Genomic DNA, 19,183 nt, shown 5'->3' with positions numbered 1-19,183 from the left:
AGGAAGCTAAAGCCTGAGGGGGCTCTATAGTAAGACCTGGATGTGAGAATGCATCTCGACCCAAAGGACAGCTACTGAAAGAAGTTTCTCTGTTGATAGTAAAGGAAAACTTTTGTCAACTAGGCAGGCATGTGCATTAGGCATGCGGATGTGGACACACTGTAGAGATTCACACTATTACAGACTTACAACACATTATACTTCAGTTCATATCACCTGAGTTCGCAGCACCAACTTGCAGCATCATTCCCTAGCCTTTTCCCAGCTATTTTCATATCAGGTGATGCTTTCCCGCATCATGCGACCTTCCTGCACCTTGCGATGCCCTCGCATTGCTCGCTTTCCTGTGCTTTCATCGCCCTATCATCTAGGAGCATCCATACACTGTCTAGCAAGTCTCACTGGTATGTATTTTTGCATTTTAGTCAATATGGCGCCATATTAGAGCATGGACCCTGACTTACATACATTATTACATACATTATTGCCTGCTCAGCTCAGCTCAGTCACACTTAGCGAGATACATATATAGGACCACATTTTTCACTCTTTATGATATCATACCTTATTTTAGTGGAGTTCCCCCATCATGTCCATAGCTAGAGTCAGAAGCTATTAGCAGTCCTTTAGTAGTCATTCATTGAGCCCTTGCTTATTGCATTTCGCATTTTCGCTATTTTTGCATTTTGTGTTCCCGCTTGCTTCGCACAGCTGCTGCACAACTGTAAATTTGTTTTCCTTGCTTCCCCTTGGATTGAATGTGCTTGTCCATGCAAGTATAGCAGCCTAGGCATCACAATTGATCACTATATCAGCTTCTTGTATCCCTCCCTTTGATTTACCATTTGACCTAGAGCTGAGTTGATTCATCTCCAATGCATATATGTGGAATGTGTGTAGGGGACACATGTGTGAGTAGTGAGGTTAAGCAAAGTGCATGTTACAGGTACACAAGAATGTGGGTGCATGTTGGTGAAGCATGTTGGCAGGAAGCATTAGTAAGATGAGGATATGTGAAGCATGCATATGTGAGGTGTACATGTCTGGCGATGTGTGGACATGGCGAGTAAGTCAAAGAGACTCAGACCCCAGCAGCAATATGAGAAAGAAATAGATTCTTAGTGCTAGATACTGCCTAGAGCCAGAGTATATAGAATTGGATGGTGCTTAAAAGAGAAGTCCCAAATATTTCCTCCACTCATTCTTTTAAGAAGAAAATTGACTATGTGCGAATATGTTAAGCAGCCCATGTAAGTGCGGAACCAAGCTGAGTAATATAAAAACTAATAATATTGTCAGGGTCTAATACGCCCATATAGCATATGGGTACAGATATTAGACCAAAGGTACATCAGCATGAGAGAATAATCAAAATGTGCACCGATGAACCAGGGAGAACATGGGACAGATGGACAGCGGAGGTGCAAGGATCTGTAGAGCAAGGTGTGAATGTGTGTGTTGGTGCATAATGCATGTGCATGCATGACATAAGAAATGCACATGGCTAATCCTTTGGATAGGAGCTGGAATATGGAGGAATAATGGTAGTATAGAGCCTCATATCAGACATTGAGACACATAAGTCTCTACAGTAGCTTATTACCAGAAAATGCTCAATTCTCATCTAGCATCAGTATATCTACTTTCACATCCTCAGTGTCATTTATCTCGTAATGTACCTCATCCTCTTCTACATCCTCAATCATCATGGTACTATTCTCTCTTTGTCCTGATCAGTGAGTTTTACACTGGAATCCATTTCTTTGACTTCAACTGCAGCAAATGGATCATGTAAGTCTTAGAACAAGAGATCTTGCTTGATCATACACTTGAGACACTGTAGGGCTTCAACAATATTAGCTTTTAGTCAATTTTTCTATTTACTAATGATAATTCCTGCTGACGAAAAGGCACACTCACTTGAAACAGAAGAGCCTATGATTGAAGGGAAGTCCTGTGCTAGCATGGCTCAGACAGAATAATAAGAAGTGTTGACTCCTCACCATCTCATAATGCATTGACCCCCAGATGATCCTTCAAATTAAGGTATGCATTGAAATCCTTTGTTGGATCATTGGATAGACGCAAGGCAGAAGTAGGTGTAATGTTATTGTCTTTGTCTGATAGCTTGTGCATGAGCATTGAAAGCTTGCAGCTCATACCAATAGTTGTCTTTGTCTCAGTAGGCTTCAGTGAACCATTAGCATACATCTCTTGATAGTGTGCTTTGTATTAATAATGTTTTATTATATCAATAACTGAGCTGACACCATGTGATGAAAAAACTTATAATCTCTTCTGCATGTATGAGAGCATCTTAACATAGGTCTTCACCCCAGTACTGACAATATGGTTAGTTTTTTGTGACAGATCGAGCACTGTGTCTAATGTTGAGCTAAATCTGATATGACAATGTTACAAAGATCATGTATACATTGCTATAATGTAGGTGTCTGAGCTGGCCGATTTTTGGTAATATTCTGAAATCTTTTATGATACTGCAGTAAGGTCCACTTGGAAGTCAGTATACTTTTTGCAATCTTGACAAGTCATCCATGCTTTGTAGAGGGCCTCTAAGGCAGGCAATGCTAAATGTAGTGTTGGCCCTTGGTTAGTTGTGAATGCCTGCTGAGCATTATTGGCATGCTTCATGAATAGTATAAGTATAAATCCAGTGTGACATGAGAGATTAAGTCACTTACACTTAGTAAGTTGAGCAAAAGCTTGACATGGTCCTATTCAGCAGCAGTGAGCTCAAGACTGGTAATCTTCTGATGTCTATGAGGATTCTTCTCAAGAAGTCCAATTCAGCCCACAAAGTAATCAACATCCAGTAAATAATTGTAATGTTCATTTTAAAGCTTAGATGTGAGTTATGATTCAAAAGTAATCAGTATACCAACCTTTACATATATCACACACATTAATCCAACCTCAGTTACACTGTATTCCATGAGATGCAACAATATCCAGATTAGGTTTTGTTGGGTTGAAATAGTTGGACTTGCTATGTACCATAAGTAATGCCTATGTAGCAAGGATTGACGATGTATATAAGACAACTATAACAATTTTAACAAATAAAGCTAAAGCTTGGTGTCCACATATACCAATGTTTCTTGTGGTCAAATTTCTTGTTGGTGAAATTTTCAATGTACTTGCCAAAATGCTCCATCATCGTGTCATTATTGGTGGTGTTATCACAGATAATATAACCAACCTACAAAAGTGTTAGTATTGATATATAGAAACATAAACAAACTGGCACACACCTTATGAGCGACACCAACCTGTTTGATAATCTTGAACAGTGCTTGTCTAAGACACTTCCCATTGTGAGCATTGTTAAGATGTGTGAACCTGAGAAGGGCTGTTTGCACTGTCCATTCACCTGACATTGTCTCTTTAACCCAGGATCCAGTCACAGCAAAGTAGCTGTCAACATTGGATGCTTGCCATATATCATAAGTCATGTTGATGTGACCTTTGACAGCATCACTCTAGAACATAATATCAGTTGTAGTCAGTTAGTACAATGTAGATTTGAATACATACCAGTAACTGTTTGCACAGATTGATGAGGTTGTACTTAAAAAGATTGATGATGGCTTAACATGTCTGGTGTCCACCAGGAATGCAGATTCCATTGGTAGCACATGCAGCTACATTGATCATGTATTTAAATGTCTTGCGGCATATTGCATCAATAGGCTGGAAATAAATAAATATGGCACAAATTCAAAAAAATAGACACATACCTGATTCATTTCAATAAGCCATTAAATGGTGGCCTCAAGAAAGAGTGCATCTGAATATGGCACCACATGATCCTTCAGTTCCTGCTTGTGAATGTGCCTATTGAGTTGAGCTTGAGTGTCAGTGGTGGTGGCAGCATCTAACTTGCAGTGTTTTGTGTCACTTGGTAACATCAATGTAAATCTATTTGCTTGGGCCCACCTAATATATTCATTCTGCAAATTAACATAGTCAACAATATATTGCACATAAGTTCAGTAATAGCAGTCCTTATGCAATACATCCATATGGTGTCACATAGTTGTCACCTCATTGACAAAAGTACTGCTTTTTCATTTTCTTGCTATAACTTAGTTAGTACTACACCACAGATAGAAAACAAGTGTACCATTATCTGCACAATTTACAATTGCAATGTTTCTTTCCTTGTTCACCTGCATAAGCCACTTAAAAAAAACAATTAATGTCCATGCTGCACTGCTCTTAACATGGTTTTTCAGGGTCGTTAATATCTAATAACATCAATGTCCTTAAGAAAGCTGTCTACATCAATAGCATCATTGGAATGGTGCACACAGAGTTTTTCAATGTTATCCTCAGGAGTGTGTGCTCTTTTTTTTCCTATATAGGTGGTATATATTAGTCAGTATTGATAACATAAAAGAAAGACATACCTTTGGTGAGCCATTTCAAATTTTATTTGCTGAAGATTAGCGGCTCAATGATGCTATTCTCTTCAAACTCAGTGACAGTGTCAGCAATGGAAGTTTGAAGGGAGGGAGGTATTTCAGCACTGGTGGCAGCTGCAGCACAACTTGCAATATGTGCCTACCTGTATGAAAGCAAATCCAAATCAGCAGCATTGTCCACACTAACTACCTTGGCAGATGGCACAGGCACATATTTTGAGCATCTCATAGTAGGCACTTCTATTGGATTTGGAGCATACCAGCAACTCGGAGCTCAATACTGACAAAGCGTACAGCACATTATGTAACATTTGTAATATTCCAGTAATGTAGTTATCTGACTGAAAGCATAGGTATTTCGCAGTAGTATATAAGACTAGTTTACATTTTTTGTATTCTACACATCATCACAGGTTTCCTGTACATCTGAGTTTGGTTGTACTTCAATGGATATGTCTGAGACTTGTGGAAAACTCAATATAATGTGTTTCATAACTCAGCAGAGCTGTCAGAACCATTTTGGAGCTATTGGCAATTATACCGCCACCAGCAGAAGGCAGAAGTCTCAGACTTGTTATCAAATCTGGACTTATTCTCTTATCTTGGACTTCTCACACTCATATTACCTCACAATTTTGGCATTTTCACCATGGTCTATGATTTGGATCACACCTCTCGATTCCCACTCCTCAACAATGAAAATTATGAGGAATGGTCTATTTATATGAAGGCAGAACTAATTAGGAAAGGACTATGGCAAGTATATGTGGAAATTGATGAAACTGGGAAGACAAATGATGAGATAAAGATAGAATTATAGAAGTTGCTGATTAAGCAGAAGAAGATGGCAGAGGCATGAGCGGAAATTGTCCTCTACATAAAGTGTGATCAACTTGTGCACACATGTAATTGTGATCCCAAGATTATTTGGGAACACTTGCTCGGGTCCATTAGACATGTGGTCTAGGAACCAGGATGGCCTTATGGCAGAAGTTATTGACAGCAACAAAGGAGGTGATGGAATCTATGTCAGCCTGAATCAGTCGTGTCAAGGGAATGTCATTGGATTTAGAAGATATTGGTGTTACTATGGATGAAGAAGACCACATTCTTGCAATCACAACCAGGCTTGATAAGTCATATGATTTATGTATTATTTCACTCGACTCTACGTCTACTGTGGATCTTACATTCAACCATGTCATTGATTGACTACTTAACAAAGACATTCAGTGCAGGGGCACACTACTAGAGACAGGGAAACAGCATTTGCTGGACATTAGCTTGGGAATAATGGAAAAAGCCAGACTTGTTACCAGTGTGAGAAGAATGGGCATATTCAGGCATTTTGTACAGCCACACTGCTTTGTGGGAAAGGTGCACCTGGAGGCACAGTAGAAAGTGCTGCAATGGCAGCGGAGAATTTTGCTTCTTAGTTTTAGTGGAGATTTTTGCATTTTAAGTTTCAGTGGGTGTTTTTATCAGCATCTTCACTCCAGGGGGTGTGTTAGATTTGGAACATACCAGCAACTCAGAATCTGATACTGACAAAGTGCACAGTGCATTATGTAACATTTGTAATGTTTCGGTAATGTAGTTATCCAACCAAAAGCATAGGTATTTTGCAGTTGTATATAAGACTAGTTTACATTTTTTGTACACTATGCATTATCTATGGGTTCCCTGTACACCTGAGTTTGGTTGTACTTTGACGGATGTGTTACGACTGGGATAGTTCTGCTGTTGCCGGTCAAGATAGACCTGTCGGGCGAACAGTTCGTCGGCCTTCCTAATACAAGGAAGGTTTTTGGTGGTTCCTACTGCACGAGCCACGGCTTCTATGCAGGATCAGCAGCGAGTGGTTTTAGCACTTCTGCCTAGGCGGTGAGTGGTTTTAGCACTTCTACCGCAATCAAGGGTTTCAGGCTAAGACAGTGAGTGACTGTCTTAGAATCAGAGTTCAGGCTACTAAGGGTGGAGACCTTAGTAGATCAGGTTTCAAGGGGAAAACCCAGTAGATTAAGTTAAGGAATACAGCTATGGTACATGGGGTTTATATAGGTAAAAGGGAGCGGCGTAGCCGCGACAAGAAAGGTAACAGAGATAGGAAAAAGAGTACAACCTATCAAGATAGTAAAGATAGGTGAAACCGCCATGCGGCACAAGATAGTATCTATGTTACAATCAAGAAAGAAGAGAAGTGCGGACAGCCCGCTTGATAAGAGAATAGCCGAGTCTAGATGAGTCTAGAGTCGGCGGCATGGTTACGAGAAGAGAAAAATGAAATAGGAGTAAATGTTATTGTAACAGGATGTGTCTGAGACTTGTGGAAAACTCAACAGCTTTTTTGTCATCAGAATAGACATGTAGGACCATTCAGCTAGTAAAGAGTATAAATATTCAATTGGGTTATTATAGAGCACCAATGTAGTGGCATAAATAGACTACGTAGCTGTCCAGCAATTGCTGTTAGATTCACTTGAAAACCAGGGCTTCAAGGCCTAGTCCAGGCCTACAACAATGTGAAGCCAGGCCCTGAGCCCTAATAGGCTGCTCCCAAAGTCTGGCTGGGCCCAGCTCACGGCCTGAAGTCAGGCTTTGCACATCACTAATGCTACTACATTAGCTAGTATGTATGATGCCTATTGAAGGTATATCATATATGCCTCTTACTACTATCCAAGTCATATATATATCTATATTAGCTAGCATGTGTGATAGTCTAGAAGGTGTATACCTTATATTATATTCCTATGGTATGGGTATCATATACCTGAACCCACACCCATACCCCAGAGTACCCTTACCCACCACCCATAGTGGGTTACACATACCCACACTGATCCCTACTTGAGATGCTGCAATTGCTGCACCATCAGCTTCCTCCTGGCTCGTCTCCAATATTCAGCACAATATTTCACTTCATTACACTTGCATCAGGACTCAAGGATGACATCTTACTCATGCAAGCTGCATCTCACTATAGAATTTTTGGTAGCCCAAGTGCATGGTGAATTTGTTGCAAATGTATAAAGTATACAAAAATAATACTACCATAATAACTGTATGTAATACTGATGATTTAAGGTTTAAGCCATTCGGCTTGTTTTGAGTCAAACTCAATAAGGAAATCTAAATACAATGCTCACCACCCTGACAGTGCCCTATTTCTCAGCGGGATGTATAGTTCAAGATGGTGGGCCATTTAAGCTCTACATGAGCCTGCAAACATTTTGCTCAAATAAGTACTTACTAAGTGAGCAAACACATACGGTAAGATGGCATTTTGCTGACACACGTCTTCCATCTCATTTTTATCTCATGTTTGCTTGCCTAGATCTCTTAAAAAAAAATTCCTCTGCTCATGTCAAATTCTGGTATGTCAAGCAGGGTGGGGGTAAAGACATGTCTGCCCTAAACCCTGGTGGCCAGAGCTGCAATTGGTCAGATACTGATAGGTTAGTCGACAGAGTAGTAAGAAACAGAAACTATAAGAGCATATTATTACACAAACTTATTAAATGCGAAAATAATACACATTTTGATCATAATAGCAACAGAGCTAATCACAGGGAGGTGACATTAGGCTTCATTTCAGATGACAAAGAAATTCTAGATCTACCAAAAGACAAGCCAAGGGTCCATTATGGATCTAGTATGCTGTTTTATGAAAACACACCTTTGGCCAATGCATTTGGCGCTTTCAATGCCCTAACCCTACACTCATATAATGTGTTCCACCAAGTTCTGAATTGCAAGGTAGGGGCTAAGAAGGGTAAATCCCAGCCAGATCCTCCTGCCACCAGCACTAGCAGTGCCCCTGCTGTTAGAATAACTGAGAGTTCAAAGTCAATGCACATGATATTATTGTGTAAATAAGTAAAGTACTATACCTGAGAGTTCAAAGTCAATGCACAAAGCATATAAGACTTGTGAACTCTGCACTATGGGTGAGTCTATGTAAACAAATATAAACAATTCCTAGTATGGTATGTGTCCCCGAAGTGTCTTAGAGGTCTGTCCTCAAAGTGTCCTCAAAGTCCTCAAAGTCCTCAAAGTTATCTACTAATATAGTAATGTCCTTGAAGTGTCCTTCAAGTCTTCGAAGCCTTAGAAGTCTTTGACCTATCTAGTGTGAAGTCACCACACAACTAACATCATGTATATGTGTGTGTGTGTAAAGGTCAACACAACTGTGTTACCAGCCAAAAGTGATGAGAGCCCCACACTATTGTGTGTGCATATAAAGGTCAACGCAACTGCATTACCAGCCACTCCATGCACCATCACATGAATTCAAAACAAACATGGTGTCACATGTTGTAGTGCGCTGCCATGTCGCTTAGTCCCACCATCATGCAGACTATTGTAGAGATTCAACGAAAGACTCACGATTTTCTGCAACTTGTGCTGCAGTACCCCACTCTGTGGGAAAGTCATCTGCATCAAGCCAGCTGTTGATGGTGTATCTGTCCTTATTTTTGAAAAATAAGTCCCACACAAACCAATACTTCCCTAGCTCTCCAGACTTTTCTACCAGGCCAAGTGGTGATGAAATGAAGTGGCCTCCAAAAATATGGTGTACTTCCTCCTTTGAGAAAGGTCCTGACATGCACCCCAACTCCACCTTGTCATTGCAATATTTTTTGATTATGTCTGGTCTTTCCCTTGTGGACTTGTGATTTTTGGTGCGTACATTCGAGTGAGTGAGGACATGTCCCCAATTGGGAAGCTATGACGCAGGTTGAAAGTAAGGTCCAGATATTTCTTAGTGAGATCAAGATTGTGCAAGAAGGAATCATAAGCATCTACTGAATAAGGTGTGATGACATGGGCAAAATATCATTAACATGATTTTGAGGAGATTTCATGTGATGCATTTCTGCACTGGGAACACATGTGAAGGATTTCAGGTCCGTGGTGGGAAGGGTAACGGCCAAGGTTGTAGGAGATGCAGATGATCTCCTTTGTGGTCTTGAGCACAATCTTGTTGTCTTGTGACATGCAGACCAGTGTTGTTCCCTTGATTGTCTGTGTGTGTGTGCACCCACTGGATTTGTGTCCTATCTGACCACAGATGACGCAAAGGAGGATGTCGGATGGAGTTTCTCCTTTGCCCCTCCAAAAAGGCTTTTTATCATTTGACGTACCTGCCCTGGAAGGACCATCAATCCTGTGAGGGGGGTATGGGTTGTACCTCACCCCTCCATTGTAGCCATGATCACAATCCATCCTCGAATCGATCTTCACTTTGCTTCAGTGTTCCTTGTATGCACCCTTGTCTAAAAAGACCAAGGTGTTGAAGAATCTCCAGCGGGTCTCTATATCAAACCTCAGGACAGCTGGGAAGTTAGAGGTGAATTCATCCTGGGACATGCAGAACAGGCGATGCTCAGTAAAGCATGATATCAGCTAGATTGAGCAGAGACCTAGGTATTTCAAAGAGGTCTTCTGTCCCCTGCGCTAGGATAGTGTTAGCACTGATAAACACCTTGGCTTTCTCAGTAGAAGATGTCCCAGCTGAAGGCTGTGCTGGTTTCGTCTGATCAGCGTCTTCACCAACGAGCTTCCCAACTATCTTCCGTGTCATTGGAGTTAATGTTTTTAAGAAGGCAGCGGCCTTTGACATCTTTTTCCCTAGCGCACTTTGTGTAAAAGGGGTAAATGGTTCGGCAGCCAGCTCTTCCAAGGGGATTTGTCATCCGAGGGTTCTTCTATGTAGTCTGGATCTGCGTGTAATTGAGCCCTTGCTATGTTCCTTTCAGAACACTGATAATTTTCTTCAACCACAGCCTCATGGTCATCTAGATCGTGATGAATCCAAGTGTGTCCTTCTGGCTAATAAGGTTTGCTAAGCGAGCGGCCTGGTTGTCAGATACCCGACCTGTTCCCCCAGTGGGTTGAATGTGTCAGTGCTTTTCCCACCCACACCAGCAGGAGGGCCAGAATCCAGGGTTTCCATCATTTCTACATTAAACTAGTATAGTAGAATAGGATTATGTATATACATGCTCAAATTCTCAAATTGAGAACAATAATCAAGTAAGCGTGAGGTGAAGTCAGAAGACAAAAGACAAAAGACAAAACCAACGGAGACACATGTTCTCCTTGATGCGCTTCCTCGATTAGTAAGCACTAGTTTGAGCTCTTTTGCTCGCAAGCTTGCTGATCGCTCAAACTGCACAGTGGCTTACTAATTGCGATACAACTAATGTAGAGTCTGCAAAAATGCAAACTGAATTTGCTAGTGCGATGTCAAACTTTCACAGACTCTGCCAGAGCTACAGCTGAATAACAAAGGTACAGCAAATGATATATTTGGTGGAGACTAAATGTGAATTTCTTTAGTTGGGGTGGGGTTTTGGCTTTTTCTGAGCAATGCATACAAAGATATTTGCCAGGTTGATGTGAAAATGAGTCAGGAATTTGTCTAGAGCAAGCGAAAGATGAGAACAAATGCGTGTGAGATGAAGGGTGCAAAAAGAATTGACCTTGGGAAAAGACACAGCCAGAAAGCCTCAAGTGTGAAGCAGATGTATTTGGGAAGTTTTCTGAAATACAACACAACCTAAAACAAGCACTAGACAAACAAGTGCTTACACCCGAGTTGTGCAGAAAACAGTGCAATTTTATATAAATCTATCTGTATCTGCACTCATAAGAGTCCATGGAAGCTTTGATAAGGGAAATGTGTGAATCTTGTATTGAATTAGTGATGAAAGTGGGGATGGAGGGGTACCTCTGAGTAGGAGTTCAGTCACACCCCCAATCCAAAAACAGTGGCTAGACAGTGTTTCAAGGCTCTCTGACTTCCAAACATTGTTACATTGAGTGAGGAACCACATCCATGTCATGGGTGCCCATCCAGATTTGGTTTCAAATGCAAAAAGGGGTGCAGATGGAGGTACAGCAGAGTTAGCGGAGATGTGGTGTACAAGAGTGTCATATGGGTTCATAGGATCATCAATTTTAGAAATAGTAATGAAATCTCCTTTGCCGTGCATTGTTTTGGTCCAAAGAATGTAGAATGAAGCATATTTGGCACCACCTGGGGTGGTCCTATGGGTGATAGAGACAGAATGAGAAACATGGTGAGTAGAATCAAACACATTTTGTGATGGAATAATGAGTTCACTGAGTCTGATGAGAATTAGTTACTGGTGTGCAAGCAGAAACAAGATGGTACCTGCAACATGACCAAAAAGCAACACTTATGGTGCAGTGTACAGCTGCATTGAAGGAATTGGAAAGATCAAGACAGTGAAAAAGTGTATACATATGCTCTAAGGTTACAGGTGGTCTGTGCGGGTGTTTTGAGGTCTCTGGTATGACTTTGCCTAACCCTTACTTGGCTCTTCTGAGCAAGGCATGACTATTTCAATGAGCACTGTTTATCTGATGCCAAAAATGAAGCACTTCAAGTCAGTTGTCTGCTATTGTTTTGGTGATGTGGCCTGCCCAAGAAGAGATGAAAGCTATAATGAGATGTTTGGTAAATGTTTGTGTTCTATGATGGAAATTGAGTCACAGAACTGATGGAAGTAAAGCAAGCCTGTGCCATAATTCTTGTGCATTTTCTGTTCTACAGACATCAAGACAATGTTGAGGAGGTTGGATGCAGTATTAAGAGGAAGATCATTAAGTAAAGTGGAGGGAAAGGAGTCTGAATGTAGGGCGGACCAAAGGTAAACTCTGTCGCAAGCAAGAATATGTAGATGGTATTGAGATGGTGCAATTTTGTTGAGTGGTTTTGGTTTTTGAGGCTTTGGATATCTGTGAACAGTAGTAGGCAGCACTCCAGCCTTGGGTTGTCTCTTTAAGGTGTCCCAAAGTTGGACCATAACTGATACCATGTCAGCACTTGCTGAATCTGATGAGAGGGCATCAGACATAAGGCACAAAGAATGGCTCCAGCTCCAAAGGTAGCTGGATGAAGGATAGACACGAGCTAGCTGGGCCTGTTTCACCACAAAAAACAGGGTCCACTTTGTTAGCTAGCGACTTAGTGTAGGTGAGGTGATGTAGCATGTTGGACTTCATGATGATTGCTTGTATATGTCTGATGTAGAGATTGATCTAAAAATTTCTACTGCATCCTTGCTTGAAGGTGTTACAAGAACATCTAGACGCTTGGGCCCCCACCATTTTTCTCCTAATCCTCCTCGTATCAGCCCTCGCGTCATACCCTTACTCCGACCTTACCCTTGTCATCCTTGTCATCCTCGTGTTCCCTTTCGCTCTCTACCTGTCGCTTCAGCAGAGCCAGTACATCTGGCCGGATCCTTTCGCTGACGAAGCATACCCATGCTCTGTTCCACCACCTGACTGATCCTGTGGACAGTCCCCTTGCCCTTACCGTCCGGACGGTAACCTATGATATGATGCACGACGCATCCCCTTTGCCCTTTTCCCCTTTTCGGTCTCTGACTCAGTGCGCAGTCGCACATGCTACTGTTATGACTTGGATGGTATCTGTTGGCGATGCTCAAACAGAGCGTGTGTCGTCAATGGTCGAGGACATCCTTGGGCTAGCCCAAGGTTAGGGTCTTACTTGGCGAGGCTTCAGCAAGTAAGATTTGACGCCTATGTCCAAATCGGGTAGCTTACGTCAAGCGGGTGCTAGATGATGAGCTGTATCTGCCAAGGCTTACGACACCCGAAGGTTAATCGTAAGATCGTCGTTAATTAGAAGGACAGAAGTCCGACTAGTTAACAGGGGCTTTGCTCGTTGACGAAGTCGATGAGTAAAGATCGAGACTATAGGACTTATCCGCGAAGAGCAGATAAGAAGATAGAATATAGACTGCTGGCTAGGCAGAAAGGATCACTCTGGTGAGAGTAGGAGGTCAAGAACCAAGTAGATTCAAGTTAGGGAATACAGTACATGGTAGCGAGTTTATATAGAGGACAGGAGGACGTATTAGTGGGTGATAACTCGTACTACCAAGAGAAGTAAATCAGTAAAGGATATAACCATAAAAGGAAGCACGTTCGAGATTGAGGCACGGGTGAACGTAGAACGTGCTAGATAAGAAAGTGAGTCAAAGGATCGAAATAAGAAGTGAAACACGCAGGGGCACGATCGTGCAGCTGCGGAACTAAGTATAAGTCGCATGTGCGACTGCGCACCGAGTCAGAGATCAAGAAAGGGAATAGGGTAAAGGGGATGCGTTGTGCATCATATCATAGGTTACCGTCCGGACGGTAAGGGCAAAGGGACTGTCCACAGGATCAGTCAGGTGGTGGGACGGAGCATGGGTATGCTTCGTCAGCAAAAGGATCCGGCCAGATGTACTGGCTTTGCTGAAGCGACAGGTAGAGAGCGAAGGGGAATGCGAGGATAACAAGGATGACAAGGGTAAGGTCAGGGTAAGGGTATGATGCGAGGGCTGATACGAGGAGGATCAGGAGGAAAATGGTAGGGGCCCAAGCATCTAGATGTTCTTGTAACAGCTACTTATACTTAGATCCGCAGTTGCACGGTCGTGCCCCTGCGTGTTTCACTTCTTGTCTTGATCTTTGACTCACTTCCTTATCAAGCATGTTCTGGTTCACCCGTGTTTCACCCCGAACGTGCCTTCCTTTTATGGTTATGCCCTTTATTGATTACTTCACTTGGTAGTACGAGTTATCATCCACTAATACGCCTCCTGTCCTCTATATAAACTCGCTACCATGTACCATATTCCCTAACTTGAATCTACTTGGTTCTTGACCTCCTACTCTCACCAGAGTGATCCCTTCTGCCTAGCCAGCAGTCTATATTCTATCTTCTTATCTGCTCTTCGCGGATAAGCCTATAGTCTCGATCTTTACTCATCGACTTCGTCGACGAGCAAATCCCCTGTTAACTAGTCAGACTTCTGTCCTTCTAATTAACGACGATCTTACGATTAACCTTCGGGTGTCGTAAGCCTTGGCAGATACAGCTCATCGTCTAGCACCCGCTTGACGTAAGCTACCCGATTCGGACATAGGCGTCAAATCTTACTTGCTGAAGCCTCGCCAAGTAAGACCCCTAACCTTGGGCTAGCCCAAGGACGTCCTCGACCGTTGACGACACACACTCTGTTTGAGCGTTGCCAACAGATACCATCCAAGTCGTAACAGAAGGTGCCAATGACTCCTTGGCTATCTGAATAGATAAGCACAGATCTATCTTTCCAACCAGCAATATGCATGGTAATGACTGCTAGCTTAATAGTGATAGCCTTGAGCCAGCCTATGTCCCTTCTGTTAGAATAACTGAGAGTTCAAAGTCAATGCACTTGATATTATTGTGTAAATAAGTAAAGTACTATACCTGAGAGTTCAAAGTCAATGCACGAAGCATGTAAGACTTGTGAACTCTGCACTATGGGCGAGTCTATGTAAACAAATATAAACAATTCCTAGTATGGTATGTGTCCCAGAAGTGTCCTCGAATCCTCGAAGTTATCTACTAATATAGTAATGTCTTTGAAGTGTCCTTCAAGTCTTCAAAGTCTTAGAAGTCTTCGACCTATCTAGTGTGAAGTCACCACACAACTAACACCTACCCATCCGGTCGATGTACTTCCGGCACCACCTCCTGCTATGCCAATGGAATCTATGCCCTCTCCCAGCACCCTTCACACATTGGTCACTGGGCCATCAAATGTGCCACCAGATGGCCAGTCCATCTCGGCTCCTTTGCCAAACCAGTCATTTGCACCTCAGTCTCACCAACAAGGTTGATTGGTGAGTGGTAGGCATGCCAAGACCCTTTCCGGGGATGGGCCCAAGTAATATTGATACACATCATTCTGTTTTGTTCATTTTGAGTTGTGTCATGTGCCTGTCAATATATGTATTGTATTTTCAATATGTACAGGACAGTTGGTAGGTAGGTAAGGATTGTCTAGTATAGTGATAGATTATACCACATGGTGTACTCAATTGACTGGTTAGTATATGCAATCTATACCGGACAATGTGCTCCAGAGTATATACCAGACCAATAATGAACTAGAATACAATATGTTCATTATGATAAATTTACTGCATTCGACCAGGTGATGTTTTTGACCAGGTGCTTCATTCGACCGGGCGATTCGTTCGATCAGGTGGTGCATTCAACCAGGTGATTCCTTCAACCGGGTGGTGCATTTGACCGGGTGATGCATTTGACCGGGTGATGCATTTGACCGGGTGATTCATTTGACCTCGTGGTGCATTCAACCAGGTGATGTGTTCGACTGGGTGATTTGTTTGACCGGGTGATGCACTCGACCCGGTGATTCGTTTGACCAGGTGATTCGTTCGACTGGGTGGTACATTCAACCGGATCCCCTGTGTATATGAATCTTTCAGCCCACTTGTTTTTATTGTAGGCCAGATTCTATTGATAATTTCGTACATTCCAGTATATTCCTATACAAATGTCTATACCATATGGCCTTGGCCCATCTGTTGGCATCAGGTACTTATATTTGTCTGGCCCACTCGTCTCCACTGTAGACCGGATTCTGTTGATAATTATATATATACTAGTAGATTCCTATACTATTGTCTATACCATATGGCCTCAGCCCATCCATGTGCCCTGGGTACAAACATTCATCTAGCCCACTCATCTATATTCCATGCCCTCAGCTCCATTGGCATTGGATACTGATGTTCGTCTGGCCCACTCTTCTGCATTGTAGACCAGATTCTATCCACAATGTCCTACATACTAGTACATTCATATACTACTGTTCATATCATATACCCCTGGCCCATCTGTCTGTCTTGGGTACAAATGTTCACTCAGCCCACTCATGTACCACAGCACAATTATTGCCATGGGCCCACATGGGATGGCCCATCCCTAGTGGTACATTGTCACACTTGGCTGCCCATCTGAGACGGGTATATGTTACTGTATTATGTGAAATTCAAATACACTTACACACAGATTCCATCCTTCATCTCGTTGGGTTCCAAGGCAAAGAAACCTCTGGTAAGTTACAGTTGAAGTCTGTGACTTTAAGCTGATATTGGCACATGGACTTACCAGGTCAATGTGGAGTCCGCCCATGCTCATAAACAAGCTGCAGAGGTAAGAGCACCTAGACAAAATGTGTGACGGATGACCTTGTGATACAATTTCTTAGATACCTAAGTGGGCCAATGAACTCGTTAGCGAATCAGAAGAGTCCTACAATGACTCACCAGCAGCTGCCAAGTCCAACACCAGTACTTTTGTTGACACGTCAACCTCATTCAGTCAAGCTTCCAGCATCCAGGCCAAGATGGAGCAAGATATGTCTGATGCCAAGTGGAAGTCAGATGCTGACAGTACTACCATTAGTAATGGGGAATTCACGCTGTAGAAAGCTGATTTCCACTGGGCTCAGCAGAAATTGTACTACATAGACAACAAATATTTAGGTAGATCTTAGCACGACCTAGTCTGCTATACTTGCAGAAGCAAGTGCGTTCGATCCTATAGGGGTAGCTGTTTGGTATTAGTTTAGATGGTTAGTTATCAATAATAGGAAGATAATCCGAAGCTAAGAACTACTTGTCCGAAGGGAAACTGTCGGGTCCAAAAATATTGGAGTCGGGTCGGGCATCGGACTATGCATTGGACTGTCGGGAATGTGTCAGACGGTAAAGGAATGGTCAGAAGTGTGTCAGATTGTCGGTCAAATGAGTGTCGGATGTGTTGGAGTGTTTCGGAGAAAAAGAGCAGATAGATATTTTGCAATACAATGAAGTACTACTAATATCCAATGACTTCCATCTTACTACTGAGTAGGGAAAAGTAAGTAATGCAATAGGTAGGAAGTACTAGATATTAAATAGTGTCTATGTAGGATTTTGGAGTGCATTAGGCGAAAACAGTAGCACAAAATCGGGTCCGAATGTATGTAAAAGAGCATGCGTACTGCACCTTTTTGTAGATAACATGTAATAACACTGTCTGTAATGTTCAGTAATACGAAAACGAGTAAATATGCACCAGTGGGGGTAGATACAACTGGACAGGACATAGGGAGGACAAGTCCAATGTGAAAATGTCAGGTCCGAAACTTTCGGGTTGGGCATCGGGCATCGGGATCAGAATGTCGGGGATGCATCGGATGAATACTGTTTAACATGAGTATCAAAAACATGGGTTTTGAGCCCAGCGCCACAACTATCGTTACAATGCACCTCTCTGGATCCTCAAGTGTGAAACTCATCCTAATGGCAAAGGGGAAGGTGAAACTAACAGATCAAGATCTTGCAACACGAAATGTCATTCAAGGTGCTATCCTCGAAGCAAAGGCTCACATGACGTTCACTACTGGCTATCCGGAGTTGACCGAAAAGAATTTGTTCTCACACAAAGCACTTCTCAAGGCAGCTCGTGATCATGGCATCACATCTATTGAGAAGAAAATCCAGGCTGACAATGCATATGTGTCATCTCTTGCTAGCCTAGTAAGTCAACCAGTCACTGAAATAAGTACATGCTCACCAACAACTGTCTGCAGGTCGAGGCTAGAGTGCCACTGTTTCATGGTGATTTGAAGGATGAGGCTTGCAGTCAAGTGGCTGCCTACCTTCATTTAGGGTCTGCTAATACTAGTATCGCTTCCACCCAAGCTCTCCTCGTCAACCACTGCTACCACTACTTCATGAAGTTTGATGTATACCATGCAGTCTCCTTGTGTCTTGTCTGGTGCTGACTGTATTACAAAAGGAAAACAATGCTGCTAAACCAGTGCCGAGTAAACCTTACATGGGAAATCTCATGGTTCACCTTATGAAGGGCCATTATTTTAATGGATCAAAGTCTGTCAGCATCATTTTTGCAAAAAAATTTGCTGATCTCACACAAAATAAAGCCCAACAGCCCGAGGTCACTATTCCTATGGTTGCTTTGACTGCTACTTCGGTAATGTATCATGCCATCTAATACTAATATATGTATTGACCAATCAAACAACTATCTACTATCTAGGTATATGCAGCGCTCTTCTGGAAGGCCCATGGTTCTCCGCCCAAATTCAACTTTACTGGAAATCAGTTTAGCGATGTCTACTTCTTCCACATCAAATTTCTTGAAAATCTCAAGGCGAAATCACCTGAGAAATTTCATAAGCTTATGCCCGACCTGTTCACTGAAATACAGTATGTCCGTTTTTGTTTCCTTGACATCTTAAACTCATTTCAGGGTCTTTTGCCAGTGATCTCGCACTGGTCAATAATCCCACTACCAATGCAGAAGCCAGTGCACTTGCATTTCTTGACCTTGATGGGATGGATGAGGATTGAATATTGAGCATCTACTAACAGTATCTCTGCTCTCTGCCATCTAACATTGTATATATGGTATATAATCACATTCGCGCTCACTCATAATTCTCCATATTGTGCATTAATTACATTCCTTTTGATGAAAATTAATCTTCCTTGTATACAAGTGGAATCTAGTAAGGAATATAATATATAATTCAAAGCAAGGACCGAAAATATTGACAACACTTGCACTAAGTTCTCCCTAATTCGCAAAAAGATTGTCTAATTATGTCCAGGATATTAGGTGGGTAAAATAGTTGTTCTAAAATTCTACAAACACTATTTATACTTAGGTTGAAAAATTTACCTCTTGGCTCGCCATATACAGTAGGGCATGTCACGTGACCCCGCCTCCCGCCGTGGTCAGGGTGCTGCTCACGCACAGCAAGGAGGGACGAAGTCGCGGGAACGATGCCGGATATGGAGAGGAACAGATGGAAAAGTGA

The 19,183-nt window shown here is 42.3% G+C and overlaps 4 protein-coding genes across 4 annotated transcripts; 2 read left to right on the top strand and 2 right to left on the bottom strand.

The window, feature by feature from the left end:
* Positions 1 to 5,483: 5,483 nt before the first annotated feature.
* On the top strand, positions 5,484 to 5,657 carry EDB93DRAFT_1096631 (uncharacterized protein; the record flags this gene model as incomplete). The annotated part of the gene is made up of 1 exon (XM_041446804.1): positions 5,484 to 5,657. A coding segment is annotated over one exon (174 nt), but the record flags the coding sequence as incomplete, so codon positions are not given.
* A 3,151-nt stretch (positions 5,658 to 8,808) lies between these two features.
* EDB93DRAFT_1096635 (uncharacterized protein) lies at positions 8,809 to 9,129 on the bottom strand (the record flags this gene model as incomplete). The annotated part of the gene is made up of 1 exon (XM_041446806.1): positions 8,809 to 9,129. A coding segment is annotated over one exon (321 nt), but the record flags the coding sequence as incomplete, so codon positions are not given.
* Positions 9,130 to 11,074: 1,945 nt separating this feature from the next.
* EDB93DRAFT_1096636 (uncharacterized protein) lies at positions 11,075 to 11,747 on the bottom strand (the record flags this gene model as incomplete). The annotated part of the gene is made up of 2 exons (XM_041446807.1): positions 11,075 to 11,585; positions 11,632 to 11,747. Coding segments are annotated over 2 exons (627 nt in total), but the record flags the coding sequence as incomplete, so codon positions are not given.
* A 5,802-nt stretch (positions 11,748 to 17,549) lies between these two features.
* Positions 17,550 to 18,713, top strand: EDB93DRAFT_1257130 (uncharacterized protein; the record flags this gene model as incomplete). Its single annotated transcript, XM_041454063.1, has 5 exons — positions 17,550 to 17,876; positions 17,930 to 18,085; positions 18,139 to 18,333; positions 18,400 to 18,569; positions 18,626 to 18,713. The coding sequence occupies 5 exons, from the start codon at positions 17,550 to 17,552 to the stop codon at positions 18,711 to 18,713; spliced, it is 936 nt and encodes a 311-aa protein (XP_041300938.1).
* Between the last annotated feature and the right edge of the window lie 470 nt (positions 18,714 to 19,183).

This window comes from Suillus bovinus, assembly GCF_016758785.1.
Source record: "Suillus bovinus strain UH-Sbo-P2 chromosome Unknown EDB93scaffold_157, whole genome shotgun sequence".
Classification (NCBI taxonomy): domain Eukaryota; kingdom Fungi; phylum Basidiomycota; class Agaricomycetes; order Boletales; family Suillaceae; genus Suillus; species Suillus bovinus.
This window is presented reverse-complemented; position numbering and strand designations above follow the sequence as displayed.